The sequence below is a fragment of the Rattus norvegicus genome, chromosome 8 (genome assembly GCF_021556685.1).
Source record: "Rattus norvegicus strain SHRSP/BbbUtx chromosome 8, alternate assembly SHRSP_T2T, whole genome shotgun sequence".
Taxonomy (NCBI): Eukaryota; Metazoa; Chordata; class Mammalia; order Rodentia; family Muridae; genus Rattus; species Rattus norvegicus.
Window position 1 is genome coordinate 125,868,255 of NC_141541.1, and position 18,876 is coordinate 125,887,130.

Consider the following 18,876-nt stretch of genomic DNA (forward strand, 5'->3'; position numbering starts at 1 on the left):
TGGTCAGGACCTGAGGGCTACACAGGAAACTAGAGTGTTAACAGACAGATTGTCCAGGCCTATTTTACCCCAAGTAAAACAGAATCCAGTCAGATAGTAGGTTTTCATGCATCTTGAAGAACAGACATGTTTTCAGGATCAACTCATTTCTCTATGTGCATTTGTGTGTGTGCATGTGTGCATCTGTGTGTGCATGTGTGTATGTGTGTGCACGCATGTGCATGTATATGAATGTGAGTGTGTGTATGTGTGCATGCATGTGTGTGAGTTGTGCATGTGTGTGCATGTGTGTAGGTATGTACATGTGTGTATGCATGCATTTGTGTGCATACATATGTGTATGAATGTGAGTGTGTGTATGTGTGTATGCATGTGTGTGAGTTGTGCGTGTATGTTGCATGTGTGTAGGTGTGTACATGTGTGTATGTGTACATTTGTGTGCATACATGTACGAATGCATGTGTGTGCATATGTATGCATTTGTATGCATGTGTGTATGCATGTATATGTGTGTGTGCATGCATGTGTATAGGTGTGTGTATACATATATGTATTCGTTTGTGTGCGTGTGTGTGTATGTGTGTGTAGTGGGCTTGTGTGTGTAGGTACACGAACCTTGTCTCTGCTCCACTCGAGTGCTGGGATTACAATGATGTACCATTACGCTCAGCTTTTTTTTTTAAACATGGTTTCTGGGGAATCAAACTCAAGCCCTTGCAAGGTGAGCATCTCTTCGACACCCCATTTCTAGGATTCCAGGCTTCTGCCACCGAGATTTTCTGAGTCATTAGCCCGCAAACTCCCAGTCTGCTGACCCCGAGGCTCTCCTTAACCAAACTAGTTCTCATTCTGCTCCCTAACGTGGTGCTGGCGATGCTGCCCCTTCCTTACCATTTATTCCCTGGAAAATGATTATCACCGTCTTCGCATTTTTGAGAGCTATGCTGTGGCACCTCTGTCACTGTGGGGCCTACCAGGAAAAGCTGGAGAAACTGTTAACGCGTGTTAAGTGCAGACTTCCCTGCCTGTCTCAGTGTTTCGAGACTGAACAGCCACAGACTCCAGTTAGTGCAGGAGGGAAAGGAAGGCGAGGAGGGGAGGAAATAAAATGTGCTTTCTAATGTCAGAAGACACCAATTTAACTTCTTCTATGTCCTTCTAATGGTGTCACCTTGGGGGAAAAGACTTCTTCTGTCCAGTCTGGGTTATCCTGGACTGGGTGATGATGGTGAACATTGCTGATCTCAGAGAGACGCTTCTATGACTCCCAAGAGCGTTCATTGCAAGCTGCTCATGAACTTTCCTAGAACCGGGCTTTATGAGGAAGGAAGGGAGTCTTTCTCATCCTGCAGCGTGGGCATCCATGTCCCAATCCCAGTACATGGGGAGGTTATAAATGCCATTGGGTGTAACGAACTTTGAGTTGGCAATAACCAAGACACTGGGGCTTAAAATGCCAAGGACAGGGGCTGGAGAGATGGCTCAGCAGTTAAGAACACTCACTGCTCTTCCAGAGGTCTGAGTTCAATTCCTAGCAACTACGTCATGGCTCACAACCGTCTGTAATGGGATCCGAGACCCTCTTCTGGTGTCTGAAGGCAGTTATGGCGTACTCATATTCATGAAATAAATAATTCTTTTTAAAAAAATAATACTTTAAAGAATGTCCAAGACTATGAGTCCCTGGCTAGTTGAGACACAATGCCTTCTCTGGGAGACTCTGCTGACAGCTTTGGTGTTGATCTAGAAGTGGGGTAACAAAGTGGGGGCCTGTCGTTGGCCTCTCTGACCTGCAGATGTATTAAACTTAAATTATTTAGATGGCTTAGCAGCTAGGAGCCTTTGCTACTCAATAATTATAGAGAGCCCAAGTTCGGTTCCTAGCACTTCCACTGGACGGCTCAAAACTGACTACAAACCAAGCTGTAGGGAACTGCCTGGCCCCCATAGGCATCGGCACACATGCGCACACACGCACACACACACACACACACACAGAGAGAGAGAGAGAGAGAGAGAGAGAGAGAGAGAGAGAGAGAGAGAGAGAGAGAGAGAGAATTGGAAATCTGAACTGACTAGAAATGTAGTTCAGTGGTAGAGTGTTCACCCAGTCCTGGCAAGACAGCAGGACCAACAACTCAGTGGAATTTTTTAATCAAGAAAAGCATCCAAATTCTTTTTTTTTCCGGAGCTGAGAACCGAACCCAGGGCCTACCACTGAGCTAAATCCCCAACCCCAAGCATCCAGATTCTTGAGTAGGGCAGAATGACCCAGATGTGCAGTTCTCTGTGATTCTGGGCGCAGTCTACACGGCTAGGTCTACACAGCTAGTCCACAGACAGATAGACACCCTGTCTCAAGAGAAAATTTGGATCTCTTTTTTTTTTAAGAAACTAGACTTTGGGTGTACGCTCTGCCTCCTGCAGGCCCCTCGGTCTCCCTGTCTTGTCACATAACTCAGTTGATTTTAAGATCATCACTCTGGATGAACTCTGGGAAATAGGTTGTTCTGGTCTGGGGACTGGAGCCAGTGTTGCTGAGGGTACAGATTGAGATAAGGCGGTAAGGACGTGCAGGGGATGTCTGCTATCCTCCAGGAGCCTGAAGGACCCCAGGCACATTCCTTCCCTCCTCTAATTACCATGCTGAGGTTTCACAATGTGGACACTAAGCCATGCTGGGTAGTTGTTCCTGGCTGTACGGAAGCATTATCGCCCCTAGAGAGTCTCCCAAGGCCTGGTTTTCCTTCCAGAAGCATCTTAGATAGACACTTTCAGGATGGAAAAAGTGAAGGGTATCCAACCTCCAGGGAAGCACGGGCTCTTTGCCCTTCCTTTCTCTCTAGGACAAGTTCGTTCTGTGAGCTTACCAAAGTGGCAAGACCTCAGAGCACCTCACCGGAGAGATTGTGTGGAACTGGGTTTTGGGGCTCTGGTTTGGCCTTGACTGTTCATGTGGCCTTTGAGGCTTCCTTTCTGCCCAGCAGTCTGAAGAAGTGAGTCCAAGTCACCAGGACATCTGTCCTGTGTGCTATAAGCAGATCCACTGGGGTGGGGACACTCTGGACCGCACCTTCGGCCTGGTTACTTAACCTGAATTCTTCACCTCAGCTTCCTGTGGGCCCATGAATTCCTCCAGGAAGACTCAAATTCCTGTACTGGACCCCCACACAAAGCAATGAAGAGAAGCCCAGTATGCACACTGGGGTTCAGGGGGCGACGACAGATGTGGATGAAAGAGAGAAGCTAGGGTGTAATATGCCGTGGTGGTTAAATCGTTATCTTCTTTGAATTCTTTTAAAATAAATATAAAAAGACAAGTAATTTTCTCACCTAATTTGCTGGTGGAGCTGATAATTAAGTGTCACCCGGCTGCATTACCAGAATGAGTTCGTGATACTTGCCGTGGCGGCTTTGCATATTTAAGGAGGAAAAATGTTCTTTGCAGCACGGTAAAAAAAACATATATCGTTTTATGAAACTCTCCATCAGGTGGTCCTGTAGCCTCCGTTCCCTGTTTAGGGCCCTGCAAGACTCTGAGATGAGACAAGATTAACTTGACGCCTAAATGCTGTGTCCATCTACTTCTGGAGAGATAAACCTGGACTCTGGAGACGTACAGAAATGCCAGCTGTTTCCAGAAAAGCCTGCTCCTTGTGTGTGTCTCCATTACTCTCTGTTTCCAAGTCCGTGGAGGTCAAAAATTAATAGAGTGAGAAGACAGTAAGATGGTAAGGCGCTCCAACAGCCTTTGTGGGGAGCCTGGGGCCACGTGCACACACTGGGGTGTGTTACTCAAGTTTCTGAGCCAGTTTCTGCCTCTCCGAAGAGAAAGTATAACTCATAGGGACTGGGTAAGATTGCGTTGAAATGATTGGATATCGTCTAGAGAGAATCAGACAGCTCAAGAGTGGCCATGTGCTTAATGTCATAGCCAATATCCTAGGTGAGCCCACAGCAGCGGCATAACCAGAGGAAATCTTAAAATATGTAGCCATTGGTTCTGTGCTCAACCGTGTGGGGGCTCCCATGTGTGTCCTGCTGAGCTCTCTGAAGGTCTCTCTGAATACATGTTCAGAGAGGCCTGGGAAGCATGGAACTGGGCATTCTTTCACAGGCTGGAGGGAATAAGGGTTAGGAAGAGCGATAGCCCCTGGAGACTCAAGTTCAAAGCAGTCTAAGGGCCCAGCTCTTCCTAACAGAAGCATTTACTTTAGGTCCGACAAATGCGGGTTTGTAATGGTAGTTGCTTGTAAGTGAGCTATCTCCCTGCTACCAGATCCTTTTTGTTTGTTCCCTGTTTTGTCTCTGAGATGGAAGGGCCTCAAATTTAATATGTCACCAGGTATGACCTTGAGCCTTCTGGTTGCTCTGCCTCCACTTTACGTGAGTGCCTGGGATCATATCCGCTTTATGTAGGGACTGAGGAGTGAACCCAGCGCTTCATGTATGGTGGGCAAGTGGCCTGTCAACCAAGCCACATCTCCAGTCCCAGAAATGTTTAGCCCAGCAAACAGCTAATCTCGGACATCTCTCTTGATCCCCTCTGGAGTGGGAATGTGATTCCCGGCCAACACCTGGAGATACCTATTAAAGCGCTGGAGGCAAGCCACGGAATGCAAAAGGCACCTGGAACTTAGAGACGAGAGGCGCCGGTACCGTCTCACAATGCGCAACGCCCTTAATAGTGATCTTACCTCGGGTGGAAACAGAACTAAGGCTGGAGACTCTTGATGCAGATAAGCTCCCTAACCCCACCCCCGCTGAGGTCCTCAGGCCGTTCTGTGTGGTAGCATCCTCATCTGCACCCCTTGGAAACCCGAATGTTACCAAGAAGCAATTTTCACCCTTGGCTTGTCAGGCAGCCTTGGGGCAGGAGACTATTGTTAACAGAAATCTCTTCCCTCTGTTGGGTTAACAGCCTGCGTTTCAGGATGTCTTTAAGGTTGACCGTTGGTGACTCAGTAGTTTGGAACCGGCTAAGGCCTATTCCTGAATCCCACAGTACACACCCTGAGTGCCTGATTAAAAACTAAAAAGATGAGCCAGTTGGATGTAGTTTGCACTGCTCTTCTGCATTTGGAATATGGTAATCAAAAACCAACGAGGAAGGCTGTTAAGGAGGTGGTCTGTGGACCCCCAACAAATGGAGGTTTAAACTAAATCGTTGGACAATTGGCTGATGTGTGCGGCCAGCCCACCTGGTGCTGTTGCTGATCTATTACTCCATGGCTGTGCCACCATTAGAGAACACGAGCTCTGTGCTCAGCTCCAGGAACCCTTTCACTTTTAAAATACAAAAAAGGAATGTGTGAGGGCTGGTGAGATGTTCTACTTGAGCATAAGGTTGTGAGTTCAAGTCCCAAGCATTCATGTAAAAAACCAGGAATGGCTGCCTGTGTGCCCAGAACCTTGGCACTGTATGGTACAGACACAGGAGGATGACTGGGGCTTGCCACCCTAGCTCTGGGTTCAGAGAGACCCTGCCTCAAGGGAATAGAGCGAAGAGAGATTGAACAGTGTTCTCCTTTGGATTCCACTCATGCACACGTGTGTTCGCTCTTACATGAAGGCACATATAACATATGCATACATACACACGCACGCAAATGAAATAAAAATTAAATTTAAAAAGACTATCTGAAAACTGTGAACTCTATCATCAATGCTAATGTTAATACCGTGGTGGAGATTTGGGTCCAAATCTGGAAGGCTGACTACTTAATTCCCATCCATGTCTGTGCTTTCCTGGAATCCTCATTTTCACCAAATGATCCGGCGTTTCTTTCGCAGCTAGGAAAAAGGATGATCGGGACTCATCAGCCAATGGGCATCTGCTCTGAGTCGGCTTTGAGGGAAAGAGGAGACAAAAGAATCATTTGGAGTCTCCACCAAATAAAATGTGTGTGATGGATTCCTCTGCTGTTCTGCTAAGACTCTAATGGAGGATAAACGGCAGGCACACCTCCCTTCTGTATTTTGATCAGTTGGATGTTTTGCTTGCTTAGAGACCATGCCGCCCCAGTGCTAAGCAAAGCTGTGACACGGGGACTTCTGCCAAGTCTGGAAGCCAATGCACATGGTAGCGGGTCAAGTTAGCGGGTCCCCTCTGAGACTCTCCCTCCTCCCAGGAGAGATTCTCGGAAGCATACGCCATTAATTGTGTAATCTCCCGTCCTTTCCCAGTTTTGAAAAATCTCATGGAAGCTTCCAGAAGCCCTTCTCCATGGCTTCTTGACTTCTTTCTACAGAGCCTATTGCTGCTGCCGTCTGTTTTATCTGCCTTGAGATGGGCTCTCATGTAGCCCAGGCTAGCTTCACTTCCAATGCTCCTGGCTCTACCTCCCAAGTGCCAAGATCACAGGTGTAGCTTCAGGGCATCCAAAGCCGGGTACCCACAGAGCCCCACACCCACCCTGTTTAATAACCTAGCGTCCTATATCAGTCAGTCCTGTCCTGTCTCCTATCAGTAGCTACCCATACTCACCATATTTCCCTGTGTACATTAGGTTCTCAGCAAATTTTTGTCAGTGGAAATAAAAGCATGACATAATGACTAAGGGTAAAGGGAAAATATAAGACATTATGGGGGCTGGAGAGATGGTTCAGCAGTTAAGAGCACCGACTGCTCTTCCAGAGGTCCTGAGTTCAATTCCCAGCAACCACATGGTGGCTCGCAACCATCTGTAAAGAGATCTGACGCCCTCTTCTGGTGTGTCTGAAGACAGCTACAGTGTGCTTATATATAATAAATGAATAAATCTTTTTAAAAAAAGAAATTATGGGAACCAAATTCACTGTAATAATTCTTCATTTACCTTGGTAATACCAATCCTACCATTTAAGCTGCCACACCCTTTAAGTGAGTGACCCATGCTTGCGCAAGTGTGTGTGCTTCAAAAACAAAGGAGAACCCACCACTCTTAGCTCATCGTTCAGTGGCCCTCCCATCAGGGGCGGGGAGTGTACGATTCACAGAGGAGCACGGGCTTTGCTACACTCATCTGCGTGCCAGGTCGGAAGCCTCAGCGGCCCACAAACTCCTGTCACGGGGTCCCACTGCTTATCCACTCTGACAACAGTGGCGAGATTTCCCTCCCTCTGGCCGAGGGCCACAGCGGCCATCAGAACATGCTCAGACTTGGAGTAGACGCTGCAGCAGGAAAAGCCCAGGATGTGTGCCCTTCCACACAGAGCTGGGAGCTGGTTCAGGGGCAAAGAACTGTCCTGCAAGCCTGAGTACCCCGGTTTGAATCCCCAGTACCCACATAAAAAGTCAGGCAGACAGGTCTGCCAGGCGGATTGTCAACAGCTAAAGGGCCTACTGTGTACCTGTGACACCCTAAGTTTAACCGCTGGAAACCACATAAAGATTGAAGGAGAGAACCAACTCCATGAAGTTGTCCTCTGATGTCCACATGCCTGCAGGGCACACGTGCACACAAATAATGTTTTTAACTTGAAAAAGCTCGCATGGCCGCATGTGCTTGTAAGGTCAGCAGGGCATCAAGGAGACTGGTAGATCTTAAGCGTTCTCTGTCCAGCCAGCCTAGCCACAGGGCAACAAGCTTCCAGTTAGGGAGAGACCTGATCTTAAGACAGCAAAACAGAGAATGATAAAGGCCAATGGTGTCCTGTTCCGGCCTCTGCATTGGCAAGCACACACACACACACACACACACAGACACGCACACGCACACGCACACGCACACGCGCGCGCTCGGGGTGCATTGGAGAGAAACAGAAACACAGAGATAGAGACACAGACAGACAGACAGACAGACAGACAGAAACAGAGAGACAGAGAAGGTCAATTCTTTGTTTTTCAATTTTGTATCTTTTATTATTCAGAGATTTTTCTGCTTTTTGGTGATTGGGTAAGACCATAGACGATGTAAGAGACCTTAAAATGGACAAACTGTGTCACATTTGCTTTTACTGTAAACCTTAAAATTTGGCAACTTAAAGCAAAACCGTTTCTTTACATTGCAATTCTGTGGGCCAACAAATCTGGATGGCTCTGGGCTAGGAAGTCAGCCTCTCCCGTGCTTCCTTGATCAGCTCCTGGGTCCACTAGAAACCTGAGTGGCTCCTCTGTGCCCCAGAGTCTCTCTCCTTCCAACAGGCTAAGCTGGCCTTGGTGATCCAGCAGACAGGCAGCTCAAAGGCTGACAACGGACATGGCTGAGTTGTTCAAGCTCCCTCAAAGAAGTCACAGGGTCCATCTCAGCCGTTAGGCATGCAAAAATGACTTATTTCTTAAAAACTGCAAAGTCCCGTGAGACGTTGCAACGGGTGTGACATCAGAAAGGCCCAGGAAATTGTTAACTTTTAAAAACTAACTTCACAGTAAGATTTTTTTTTCCTCTACTCGACCTGGGGCTCTGTCACAGCTTTGGTAACTGACTAACTAACATCTAATCCTGAAAGACACTAGGCCAGTATCTGGGCAGGGAGAAACCCTGTCCTGACCCTGACATCTTCATGCTGTCTGATACATCGGCATTTCATAAATTCAGGGGCTGGGAAGATGGCTCAGTTGATAAAGGCCTTGCCATGAACATGAGGACCCAAGTCTGATACCCAGTACCCAGTTAAAAGCCAAGCATGGTGGCCCATGCTTGTAATCCCAGCCCTGCAGAGGCACAGACAGGAGAATCCCTCGTGTTTGCTGGGCAAACCAGCCTAGCAGAGTCAGTGACCGCTATACTCAACGAGAGACCCTAATGTAAGCAAAGATGGCGGCGAGCAATTGAGGAATACACCCTCCCTTGACCCCGATCTCCACGCTCACATCACACATACATGTTCACTATAAACACATCTCTGTGGACGTGCACACAAACATGCACAATTACTCAACGAAAGCCCTTTCTAGAACAAAGCGCCACGGTTCTTGGAGAGACCATTTCCTTTTCATCAGCCTAATGGATTAAAAAAAAAAAGTATAGTAATTTTTAAGTTTGAAGATTGATAATTGGATACAGTTCCTTATTTTCTATTCTGGTCACCACCAACATCTAGAGCGTCCCCAAGGGGTTCCACCATCTTAAATAGCACCTTGGAAAATCGGGGCCAATTGGAAAGAAAGTAAATATACTGAATTTTCTTTTCATTGGGAAATCCTTTTCTATGGCACGTTTGCTTTATTTTATGTGTGTGTTTTGCATGCATGGATGGATGTGCAGCACATGTATTCATCCCGTGGATAACAAGGGAAGGATATTGGGTCCCTGAAACTGATGTAACAGATAGCAGCGAGCCTCCACGTGAGTTCCAGGAACAGAGCTCAGGTCCTCACAAGCCACCTGAGCCATCTCTATGGGCCCCTGCAAGATTCTTTTTTATTAATATACGTTATTTCTCCAAAATAATGGCTTCAAGGTGACATTTATATACCCATATACAACGGACTCCAATTATATCCACCCACCCAACCCCTCATTTGACCCCCCAAGTAAGTCACCTTCTACATCAATGACTTTTTCCTTTAATCTAGACTTAATGTATAAGAGAAAACATTCTTTTTCCCCCTGAGCTTGGCTTAGTTAACTTAATGTGGTGATTTCCAGTTCCATCCATTTTCATGACGACATGAAATTGGTCTGTAGTTTTCTCCCCACTCCCTGACTCTTTTTCATTTTTTATTTTATCTTTTTACTCACTCACTTTACATCCCACTCACAGCCCCTCTCCCAGTCACCCCCTCCCACAATCCTTTCCCCATCCTCTTCCCCTTCTCTGAGCAGGTGGGGGCCCCCTGGGTATCCTCCCAATTCTGGCACTTCAAGTCTCTGTGAGGCTAGGCCCTTCCTCTCCCACTGAGGCCAGACAAGGTAACCCAGCTACAAGAACACATCCCACAGACAGGCAACAGCTTTTGCGATAGTCCCTGCTCCAGTTGCTCAGGACCCACAGGAAGGCCATGCAGTGACTAATTCTGCCCTAGAGCGTACTGTTCAGGGAATGAGTATGGCTACCCCTGCTTGTTTTCAGTTTCTGCTCTACTGATACAACATATTTCATCCCGTTACTGAAAGTCTGTGTGTGCCTTTGTCAATAAAATTTGTTTCTGATAATAAATAGTTGGAGTTTTAAAACATCTCTCTGTAAGTATGATGTGTGCGTATGTGTGTATGATGTATATGTATATAATGTGTGTATGACATGTGTGTATGATTTGTGTGTGTGTGTGTGTGTGTGTGTGTGTGTGTGTCTGCGCGCGCGTGCGCGCGTGAGTAGGTGCATGCCAATGTGTGGAGGTCAGAATCCAGCCTTCCCTGTTGGTCCTGCACTTCTGGTTTGCTCTCTCTCTCTCTCTCTCTCTCTCTCTCTCTCTCTCTCTCTCTCTCTCTCTTTCTCTCTTTCTCTCCCTCCCTCCCTCCCTCCCCTTTCTCTCCCTCCCTCCCTCCCTCCCTCCCCTTTCTCTCCCTCCCTCCACTCTCTCCCTCTTTCACTCCCTCCCTCCTCTCTCTCTCTCTCCCTCCCTCCCTCCCCTTTCTCTCCCTCCATCCATCCTCTCCCTCTTTCCCTTCCTCCCTCCCCTCTCTTCCTCGCCACCCCCCCGCAGCTCTAACATATTCCGGACTAGCTAGATCAAGATTTGGGGAGGTAGTTTTCTGTCTCCTCCTCCTTTCTCAGCTCCAGCATTATAAAAGCACACCCCACAGCTTTAAGTGGGTTCCAGGGATTTGAACTTGTATCCCTGCTCTTGTACAGCAAGCCTTTACTCTCTGAATTGTATCATGCTTTTTAATCCACTCAGGTGGTCTGTATCTCCCATAAGAACTCTTACTGATTGCCCACTATGTGCAGACTGAATGTGATACAAATTTATGTTTCTTCTTGACATGCCACAGACACTGTCCTTGTCCAGCCTTATGAAATACTGTGCAGTGCCCAATGGCGGGACAGCTAGCTGAGTAGTCTTTCCCTTGGTTTGTTTCTGACCGAAAAAGAAAGCAGGTTAATGACTGACATAAACATTGTGATTACTTTCAACTCCAATCCGAATCAGCGTCAGCGTGGTGTAAATGACTCGGTTATAGCTATTTTTACTTTCATTAGACCCTTGTCAGAAAGCATGATTCTAATAAGTGCCAAATGCAAGCTCAGTTTTCAACCTATTTAGCTTGCTAATATTCTTCTACCTGAAATATTCATGGCAATTTTTACTGTCAAATCAAGATACATGGTAGGATTGGATGTCTTTTAAGTTGGAGAAACAATATGTCAAAAGGTGATATTAGTTATATACAAGTAGATGGGTCTAAGATCCTTTCCGGTGTTATAACATTGTAACTACTGTTGGATACCGGTAAGAAACAGTGTGCAATTACTTTGACACTTCCTACAAAGGAAGAAGCTAAGCCCTAGTAAGGATGAAAGCGGAGCATACTGTGTGAGGTCACTTCCTGTACCAAGTCTGACTTTGGCTCTACCCCACACGGGTCCTTAGCAATCACTTTCCATTCAGAGCAATGAGTTGTTACTGGTGTACTTGACCAGTCAGACTACAGAAAGCAGGCATCGGGAGTAAAGGGCTGAGAGTGTATGGGCGGTTTATCGTCGGTAAGATCGACAGGCAGTGGAAACGACTCCACCATACGTGCTTTATTTACTCCAACGTTACCTTTCATTTTTAAATCACGCTTATTCTTTTTTTCTTTCTTTTCCTTTTTGGTTCTTGTGGTTTGTTTGCTTGCTTTGTCTGTCTTGTCTTTTTTTTTTTTTCAAGATAGGGTTCTCTGTTTTAGTCTTGGCTGTCCTGGAACTCTGTAGACCATTCTGGCTTCTAACTCCTGGAGATCTGCCTGCCCCTGTCTCCCCAAGTGCTGGGGTTAAAGGCGTGTGCTACCACTGTCCTGCACGTTTATTCATTTATTATGGAGGTCCACATGCCACAGTGTGCACGTGGAGGTCAGAGCTCAATTTGCTAAAGCCCATTGTCTCCCAACACTGTGTGGGTCCCACACAGGCTATGCTTGGCAGCAAGCACCTTTCCCCCTAAGACATCCCTTGGCCCCTTTAGTGCACTATCGAAGAACATATTGCATGCCCCTATATCAGGCTGTAATCAACAAGCGAAATTCCCAAGTCAGAGAGACGAGAGGAGGAACTTTGCATGCGGGACTCTGGATCTGGTAAAAAAAAAAATTCAAGAGAGTAGCTTGCTTGTCTGCTGACTATAGTAGTCAGTCATCACTTGCTTCCACTAAAGGAGTAAGCTGTTCTGTTACTGTTTGTACCTGGAGCAGTGTCTAGACATAGAGAGCACTGAAGACACCATCTGCTTGATTGATTAAGTTGGCTAAGCAGGTAGATCCTGGCTCCTGGGTGGGAAAATGTGAGGACTGAGTTAGATGGCAATCATGTATGAAGGTCTACCGTTGAAACCTCCCCACAAGATGACAGGAGAAAACCCTACAACAACTAGGGCTGGAGCCTTACCCTGCATGTGTGGCAGTCATGCATGTGAGTTCTCTTCTTCCACCTACTGTGGGCTCCTGGGTTTGGAACTCAGATCATCAGTCTTGAGTACAAGTTGTTTTACTCGCTGAACGGTCTCACTGGCCCTGGGCACTTCTTATATGTTCCCCTAGTTATTAAAACAAAATGAAGAATGATTCCAAAAGATGCGTATTATGAGGACAAAGAGCTGTGGCATAGAAGTCTAGTGGGTTAAAATCAATTTATAAGCTATTCCAAAATCCCTAACATGTAAATCCTGTAAGACTGTAGCTGGTTGGTTCACTTCCCCTCATGCCTTTGCACCTATGTCCATGCCTAGTCAGCAACCAAAAATACTAAAAGACAAGCCCGACCATCTGATGGGTTCTGCCTTGCCGACAGAATTATGCTGAAGATAACTCAAAGTCATGCTAGCGGGAGAGCATGCAAAGGCCAAAGGGAGATCTAGAGAGGCATGAAGTTTAGAACTGTGGCTCAGAAAATCACTTCTGTACCTGTGAGATGGCTTTGCAGGCAAGGGAGCTTGCTGCTAAGCCTGAGGACCTGAGTTCTGATCTCCAGAACTTACAGGGAAATAGTTCCCACAAGGTGTCCTCTGACCCCCACATATGCACTCTGCAGAAGTACATAAGCAAAAGAAATAAAACGATAGGATTTTTTTAAAGAAAAATAATGCTAGTAAACCAATGAAACCCTTTGTAGCTTTAATACCTCCAGATCCCACTTCATCCAGCACTTTAATCCTGTCTAGGGTTTCCATTTCCACTTGCACTGGGAGAAAAAAAAATCACAGGTCTGCACGTCCCTGTTTTTGTTTACTTGTTTGCTTGCTTGTTTTTGTTTTGTTCTTTTTTAATCTATTTGCCCTCTTTTAAGACTGCAATAAGAGCTGGGGAGGCCAGATTTGAAGTCTCTGACTTTCCATGATGAAAAAAGATGGAAAGATTTTGATACATTTCCTCCTGCTCCTCAGGCATCCTGAGTACCTACTGTCCACGGATTCTCCCCAGCAGGTCTCAGTTCGGTCTGTTGCCAGGAAGCATGTATGGAGTCAGCGTGAGCGTGTCAGTCAAATCGTGCCTGCTTGCAGACTGAAGTCGGAGGAGGCGCAGGCTTGTGGGATGGGTCAATACAGAAAGCAAGCGTTCCTGTGAAATGAACTACACTGGGGTCTGGGGCACATAGTGATGTTTCTACTTTTAGTTCTCAAAAAGGGGATACACATTAATGTTTTTCTTCTCAGAGAACAGTATTCTGGGTTTGTTCGATGTGAAAGTACCTGCCTCATGAGGACAGGAGTTCAGATCCAAAGTTCCCACATAAAAAGCGAGTCTGGTCCCTGCATTATGGCTCCAGGATTAGCGCTTGGGTCGGGGAGAGTCAGAGGCGATCATTTCTCAGAGGCGCGACGGCCAGTCTAGCGGAAATGGCAAGCTCTAGGGAGAGAGAGAGAGAGAGAGAGAGAGAGAGAGAGAGAGAGAGAGAGAGAGAGCTGGTCCAAAAAGTAAGGTGCAGATGGCTCAGAAAGTAAAAACACCGAGGACTGAACTCCAACCTAGGATCCCACGGTGGCTGGAAGGAAAGACCAGCTCCTACAAGCATCCTCTGACTTCACACATGCTCTGTGGCATGCATGCACCCACACTCACACATGTATCACACACTAGATAAAATAGAGATTATTTTAAAATTCCTTAATAATGAAGCAAGTGGTTGCGAATAGCATCCTCACACTCGCCACTGGCGTGCACCAGGTAAAAACTTTGCTGTACCTATGTGTGGGGCGGATGGGGAGGAGATTAAGAGAGAGCCAGTGTTCTGTGCTCTTCCGAATTTTGGGTTTTGCTTATATTTCAATGAACCACAATCATCATCATCACCATCATCATTGTCATTGTCGTCGTCATCATCATCATCACCTCTGAGTGAAAGAAAGACCTTAGAGACTCCATCCTTGACTAGTTTGTTTATCACCATCACCTGTGGTACAACAGAGAAAAAAATAGGTGTCCAAAAATTTAACTCAGATATTTGGAGAACGGGGGCTGAAGAGATGGCTCCGTAGTTAGGAGAAGCAGAGGGTGATTTCCAGCACCTAATAATGGTGGCTCACAGTTGTCTGTAACTCCAGCCCAGACCACGCCCTCTTCTGCCCTCCATTTTCACTAAGCACACGTAGCACATAGACATACACGCAGGCGAAGCATTCTTCCATGTAAAACAAAGCATTTGTAAAAGATATATGGAGAACGGATGTATGGACCATGAACGGAAAGAAATTGGAATCAAAATATTAGCTACTTAAGGGTCTCTTTCCATCATGTTTTGGAAAAGGCCAAATTCTAGGGATGTAAAGCAAGTCAATGGTTGTCAAGTTAGGGTAGCATTTGGCTCTCGGGTGGTTTAGCGATGGAAATATGACCTTTGTGTGTGGTTACAATGTGGCAGGCAGCTGTCAGAAGCCACTGAAACACACACTAAATGGCAAATGTGCCACTGTAGCTAATCAATTCTTTAATCAGGGGAAATTTGACTCAGTACAGAATTTCTATACGTTAAAAGGGGGGAAATCAGCCAAGGGACATAATTGCATGCATAAGACTTACATAAGAAGTCTATCAATCAAGTCAGCCCAAAGTTCTGCATGGATGGGGGAGGGGAAGTCCATCCCTAACTAAGAAGCTATTGGCAACTGATGGCTCTGAGGGAAGGAAGATCCATTCTCTTCCAGGGGACAGTCCCTGACAGTCTACCCATGCCCCAGTAGATGGTCCTGCACCTGTGCACACACAGGCAGGGCCTAAGTTGACCCAATGAGTTTGACATATATATTTCAGATATATATATAAAATATAATACATTTTTTGTAATATGTAAAATAATTGTTATATTATTGGGAGGGAAACGTTGGGAGGGCAGAGCAGCTAGGGGCTTAATTGGAGGACCAGGATTTTGAGGGGTGGGTTTGATCCAAACATGTTATAAGAATTATGAAACTGTCAAACAAACAACAAGAAAGCCAGACTGCGAGTTAAGTGTTCTGGTTCTGGAGACTAAAGAGCCCATGGTAGAGGCTGGTGCAGACTCGGTGTCCAGTGAAGCTTGCTTTCTGGTTTGTACAAATCCTTCTTTTTGAATCTTTTTATAGCATTAATAGCCCCTTCCTGGGCACTCCACCTTCATAACCTCTTTATTTCCCAGAGACAACTCAGACACCTCCACACTGGGACCTGGATTTTAGCAGAAGGACTTAGGGAGACAAAAACTTCCCATCTAACTCAGTAATTTTTTTTCTTTTTTTCGGAGGAGCTGGGGACCGAACCCAGGGCCTTGTGCTTGCTAAGCAAGCGCTCTACCACTGAGCTAAATCCCCAACCCCAGTAATTTTTATATTTGTAAAGGTGTCTGCCTTTATATCATGTTCTGATATTTCTTCATCTAAAATCTGGGGTAGGAAGAGCTAAATCACTGAATCCGTTACCCGAATTCTGCCTTGGGAATAAGGGAAGTGACGTCACACCGAGTTCTCTGCTAATACATAAAATGTGTGCTACTTTCTAACCATGAGATTTCTTAGCTATTCTGTGTCGTGTGCTTTTAGCCTATGGAGCAGTGGTCTGAGAAATCTGCCATCTTTTCCCCTTAAATGGAAGACTCTTGGCTTCCCAACCACGTTAGGAAATTTCATGACAACCTCTGCGGGGAAATTCACAGAACGAAGACAAGTGGTTTGCCCTGGCAGAGAGCAGCCTCAGCAGCGCCATGCCTTCAATGTGTTGTTTGTGTTTCTCTCCTTGCGGTTTCCTTGCCCATACGGAGAGAACATATTTCCACGCAAACTGAAATATACTCATATCAATATTTGTCTGAGACTTTGTCACAGCATTTGCTCACTCTTGGCATCAGCAGCAGATTTCCCATATTTACAGAGTCAGCAAGTGCTCAGGGATTCTTGTTTATTTTAGCAAAATGCTTTTATTGAACTGTCAATAGCTGATACTGTGGAGCGGCTACTCTCGTTTTCTCTTTCCTCCCCTCCTTAACAAGTTTGTACACACACACACACACACACACACACACACACACACACACACACAATTCTACAAAAGAAATTTAAAAACATGCCAACTCGGTCTTTTCCCTTTGTTTCTGTTTTTTTTTCCATCTTTATGTGCGCATGCGTGCGCGCATGCGTGTGCGCATGTTCGGGGAGTTGTTTCTCTACCCCCCCAACCCCTCCCCACCATGTGGATCCAGGGATGGAATCTAGGCTGTCAGGTTTGAGCTACTGAACACATCACGCTGCCCCAATTCATTCATTTCTTTGAAGGAGAAAAAGAAAAAAAGAAAAACAGCTCCTGAGGGACAGCACCCAAGATTGACCTCTGACCTCTACCCAAAACATAAAACATGCAAGTAAACCCAGGCAGACACACCAGTATAAGCATAGGCACGCGCATGCGCGCGCACACACACACATTCACATACACACACACACACACACTCACACACACTCACACACACATACACACACACGCATACACACACACACACACACACACACACACACACACAGCTGCAGCAGTAGCAGCAGTCAAGAAAACATACTATCAGGCCAACTACCAAATGTGGGCACCTGAAACTTAATCCTATTTAGAGTCCTCGGTTTCCTGTTATCTCTGAGTGTCTGCACATCAAATGCTGTCAGCGACTGGAAAGGCTTCTGCAGGAGGCACAGTGAGACCCTATCAGCTCCAGTGGTAAGTCTGGCTCCAGTGAAGGCAGCCTTTCTTAGGTTTGTTTGGTCATTTTGAAAATTCGAGAACTGCTTCTGCACGGTTTGAGGAAACAGGAAGTCACGGTAGGACCACAGTTCTACACAGCTGAAGGAGGCAGTGGGGGCCAGGCACAGACCCGCCGCTGTGTGGAAGGGAAGCTGGACTTGTCCCCCACTGTGGAGAGAAGATAAACTGCCAGACACCCTTCAGAAGGGAAAGGGGCCCGACTGCCTCCAGGAGGAGGAGGAGGAGGGGAAGAAGGAAGGGGGAGGGGAGGGGAGGGAAGGGGAAAAGGCTGATCTTAATAGTTCTGTGAACTACATCCCCAGAGGCAGCCGGCTGCAGTCACTAGAAGGGTGCAAAAGTCAGACTCTAGGCTTAAGCAGTTGCTATGTAGAGATGGCGGCTGCCTCTCCCGTACTGGAGCTAAAGAGTGGGCTATAGCAGAGACACTCACGGCTTAGTGCAAAGAGTTGTTACTTAGAGTTACAGAGAATATACAAGGTTGCTTTGCCTTCCTCTCTTAAAAGTGCTGGTCTTTGGCTGGGGTGTGAGAGGGGTCTGTGCTTCTGTGCTCTAAGCAAGGTGAAGGAAAGTCTTCTCAGGAGCTGGGAACTGGAGCTTGGGGGCTGAGGGGTGTGCCTCAAAAGATCAGAAGCCAGGAGAAATGCAAGTGTTCCAAACAGCCTTAAATCCAGAAGTTACTGTGGTCACACACGCCTTTAATCCCAGCAGTCAGGATGCAGAGATGGACTGATCTCTGTGAGTCAAAGCCAGCCTGGTCTACAGAGTGAGTCAGTCCTAGGATAGCGAAGGCTATACAGAGAGACCCTGTCCTGAACTCCCCACAACCTTCCCCCAAATAACCAAACAAACAGAAATTACCTGAAATCCATGAGTCAATTTAGAGCACAAAGAACATAGAATTGGTGAAAGGCAAGATGGGAAGTGGCCACTCTCAGCTTTTGCACGGAAGTTGAAGGCACCATATTGCACACACATTGAACAACACTCACTGTGTGGTACAGGGAAAGAGGAAAGGGTGGTAAGAAAAGAGAAAAGTCAGCCTTGGAAATCTAAAGATCACACGCCTAGAAGGTACATCACTACCAGAGAGAGTTAACATTCAGGTTCATTGTGGTGTGGCTCTGAGGATACCCGGGTACCACAGTGGTGTGTCATCCATTCCTCAGAGCGCGCGCTCTCTCTCTCTCTCTCTCTCTCTCTCTCTCTCTCTCTCTCTCTCACACACACACACACACACACACACACACACACACACACACACACTAGCTCCTTGCCCTACCTCAGCTGTTCCCCCTCACAGCACCCACAGACTCAACACTGGTTCGTGCAAGCAAGAGACCTGAAGTGAACCTGACTCTTTGATCTTTCCAGGGAAGGTACTGAGTTCCACCCCCCTCTGGGTGCCCAGCACCTCTTCCTGCCTAGAGAGGAAATCCCCACTGATCTTTATTTGTGACTCCCCTCCTAGGAAAAGAGGGCAAATGTTTTTATCATCACTCACTCCCTGAATTTCAAAAATAAGACCCCGGCAACTTCAATGCTCTGCCACAAATACAAGCAACAGATGAATTAACTTCCAGAGAAGCCTGGGCAGCCAACA

At 46.6% G+C, this 18,876-nt stretch overlaps 1 protein-coding gene across 2 annotated transcripts in view; it reads left to right on the forward strand.

The window, feature by feature from the left end:
- The first annotated feature begins 16,899 nt into the window (after positions 1 to 16,899).
- The window catches only part of Eomes (eomesodermin), a 29,822-nt gene continuing 27,845 nt past the window's right edge, over positions 16,900 to 18,876 (forward strand). Inside the window, exon 1 of one of the 2 annotated variants that reach the window (XM_087562495.1) lies at positions 16,900 to 17,231. In XM_087562495.1, the coding sequence (XP_087418621.1) occupies positions 17,170 to 17,231 (62 nt within the window). In that variant the 5' untranslated portion in view covers positions 16,900 to 17,169. The remainder of the gene's footprint in view (positions 17,232 to 18,876) is intronic. The other variant, XM_087562496.1, reaches the window with a different exon arrangement.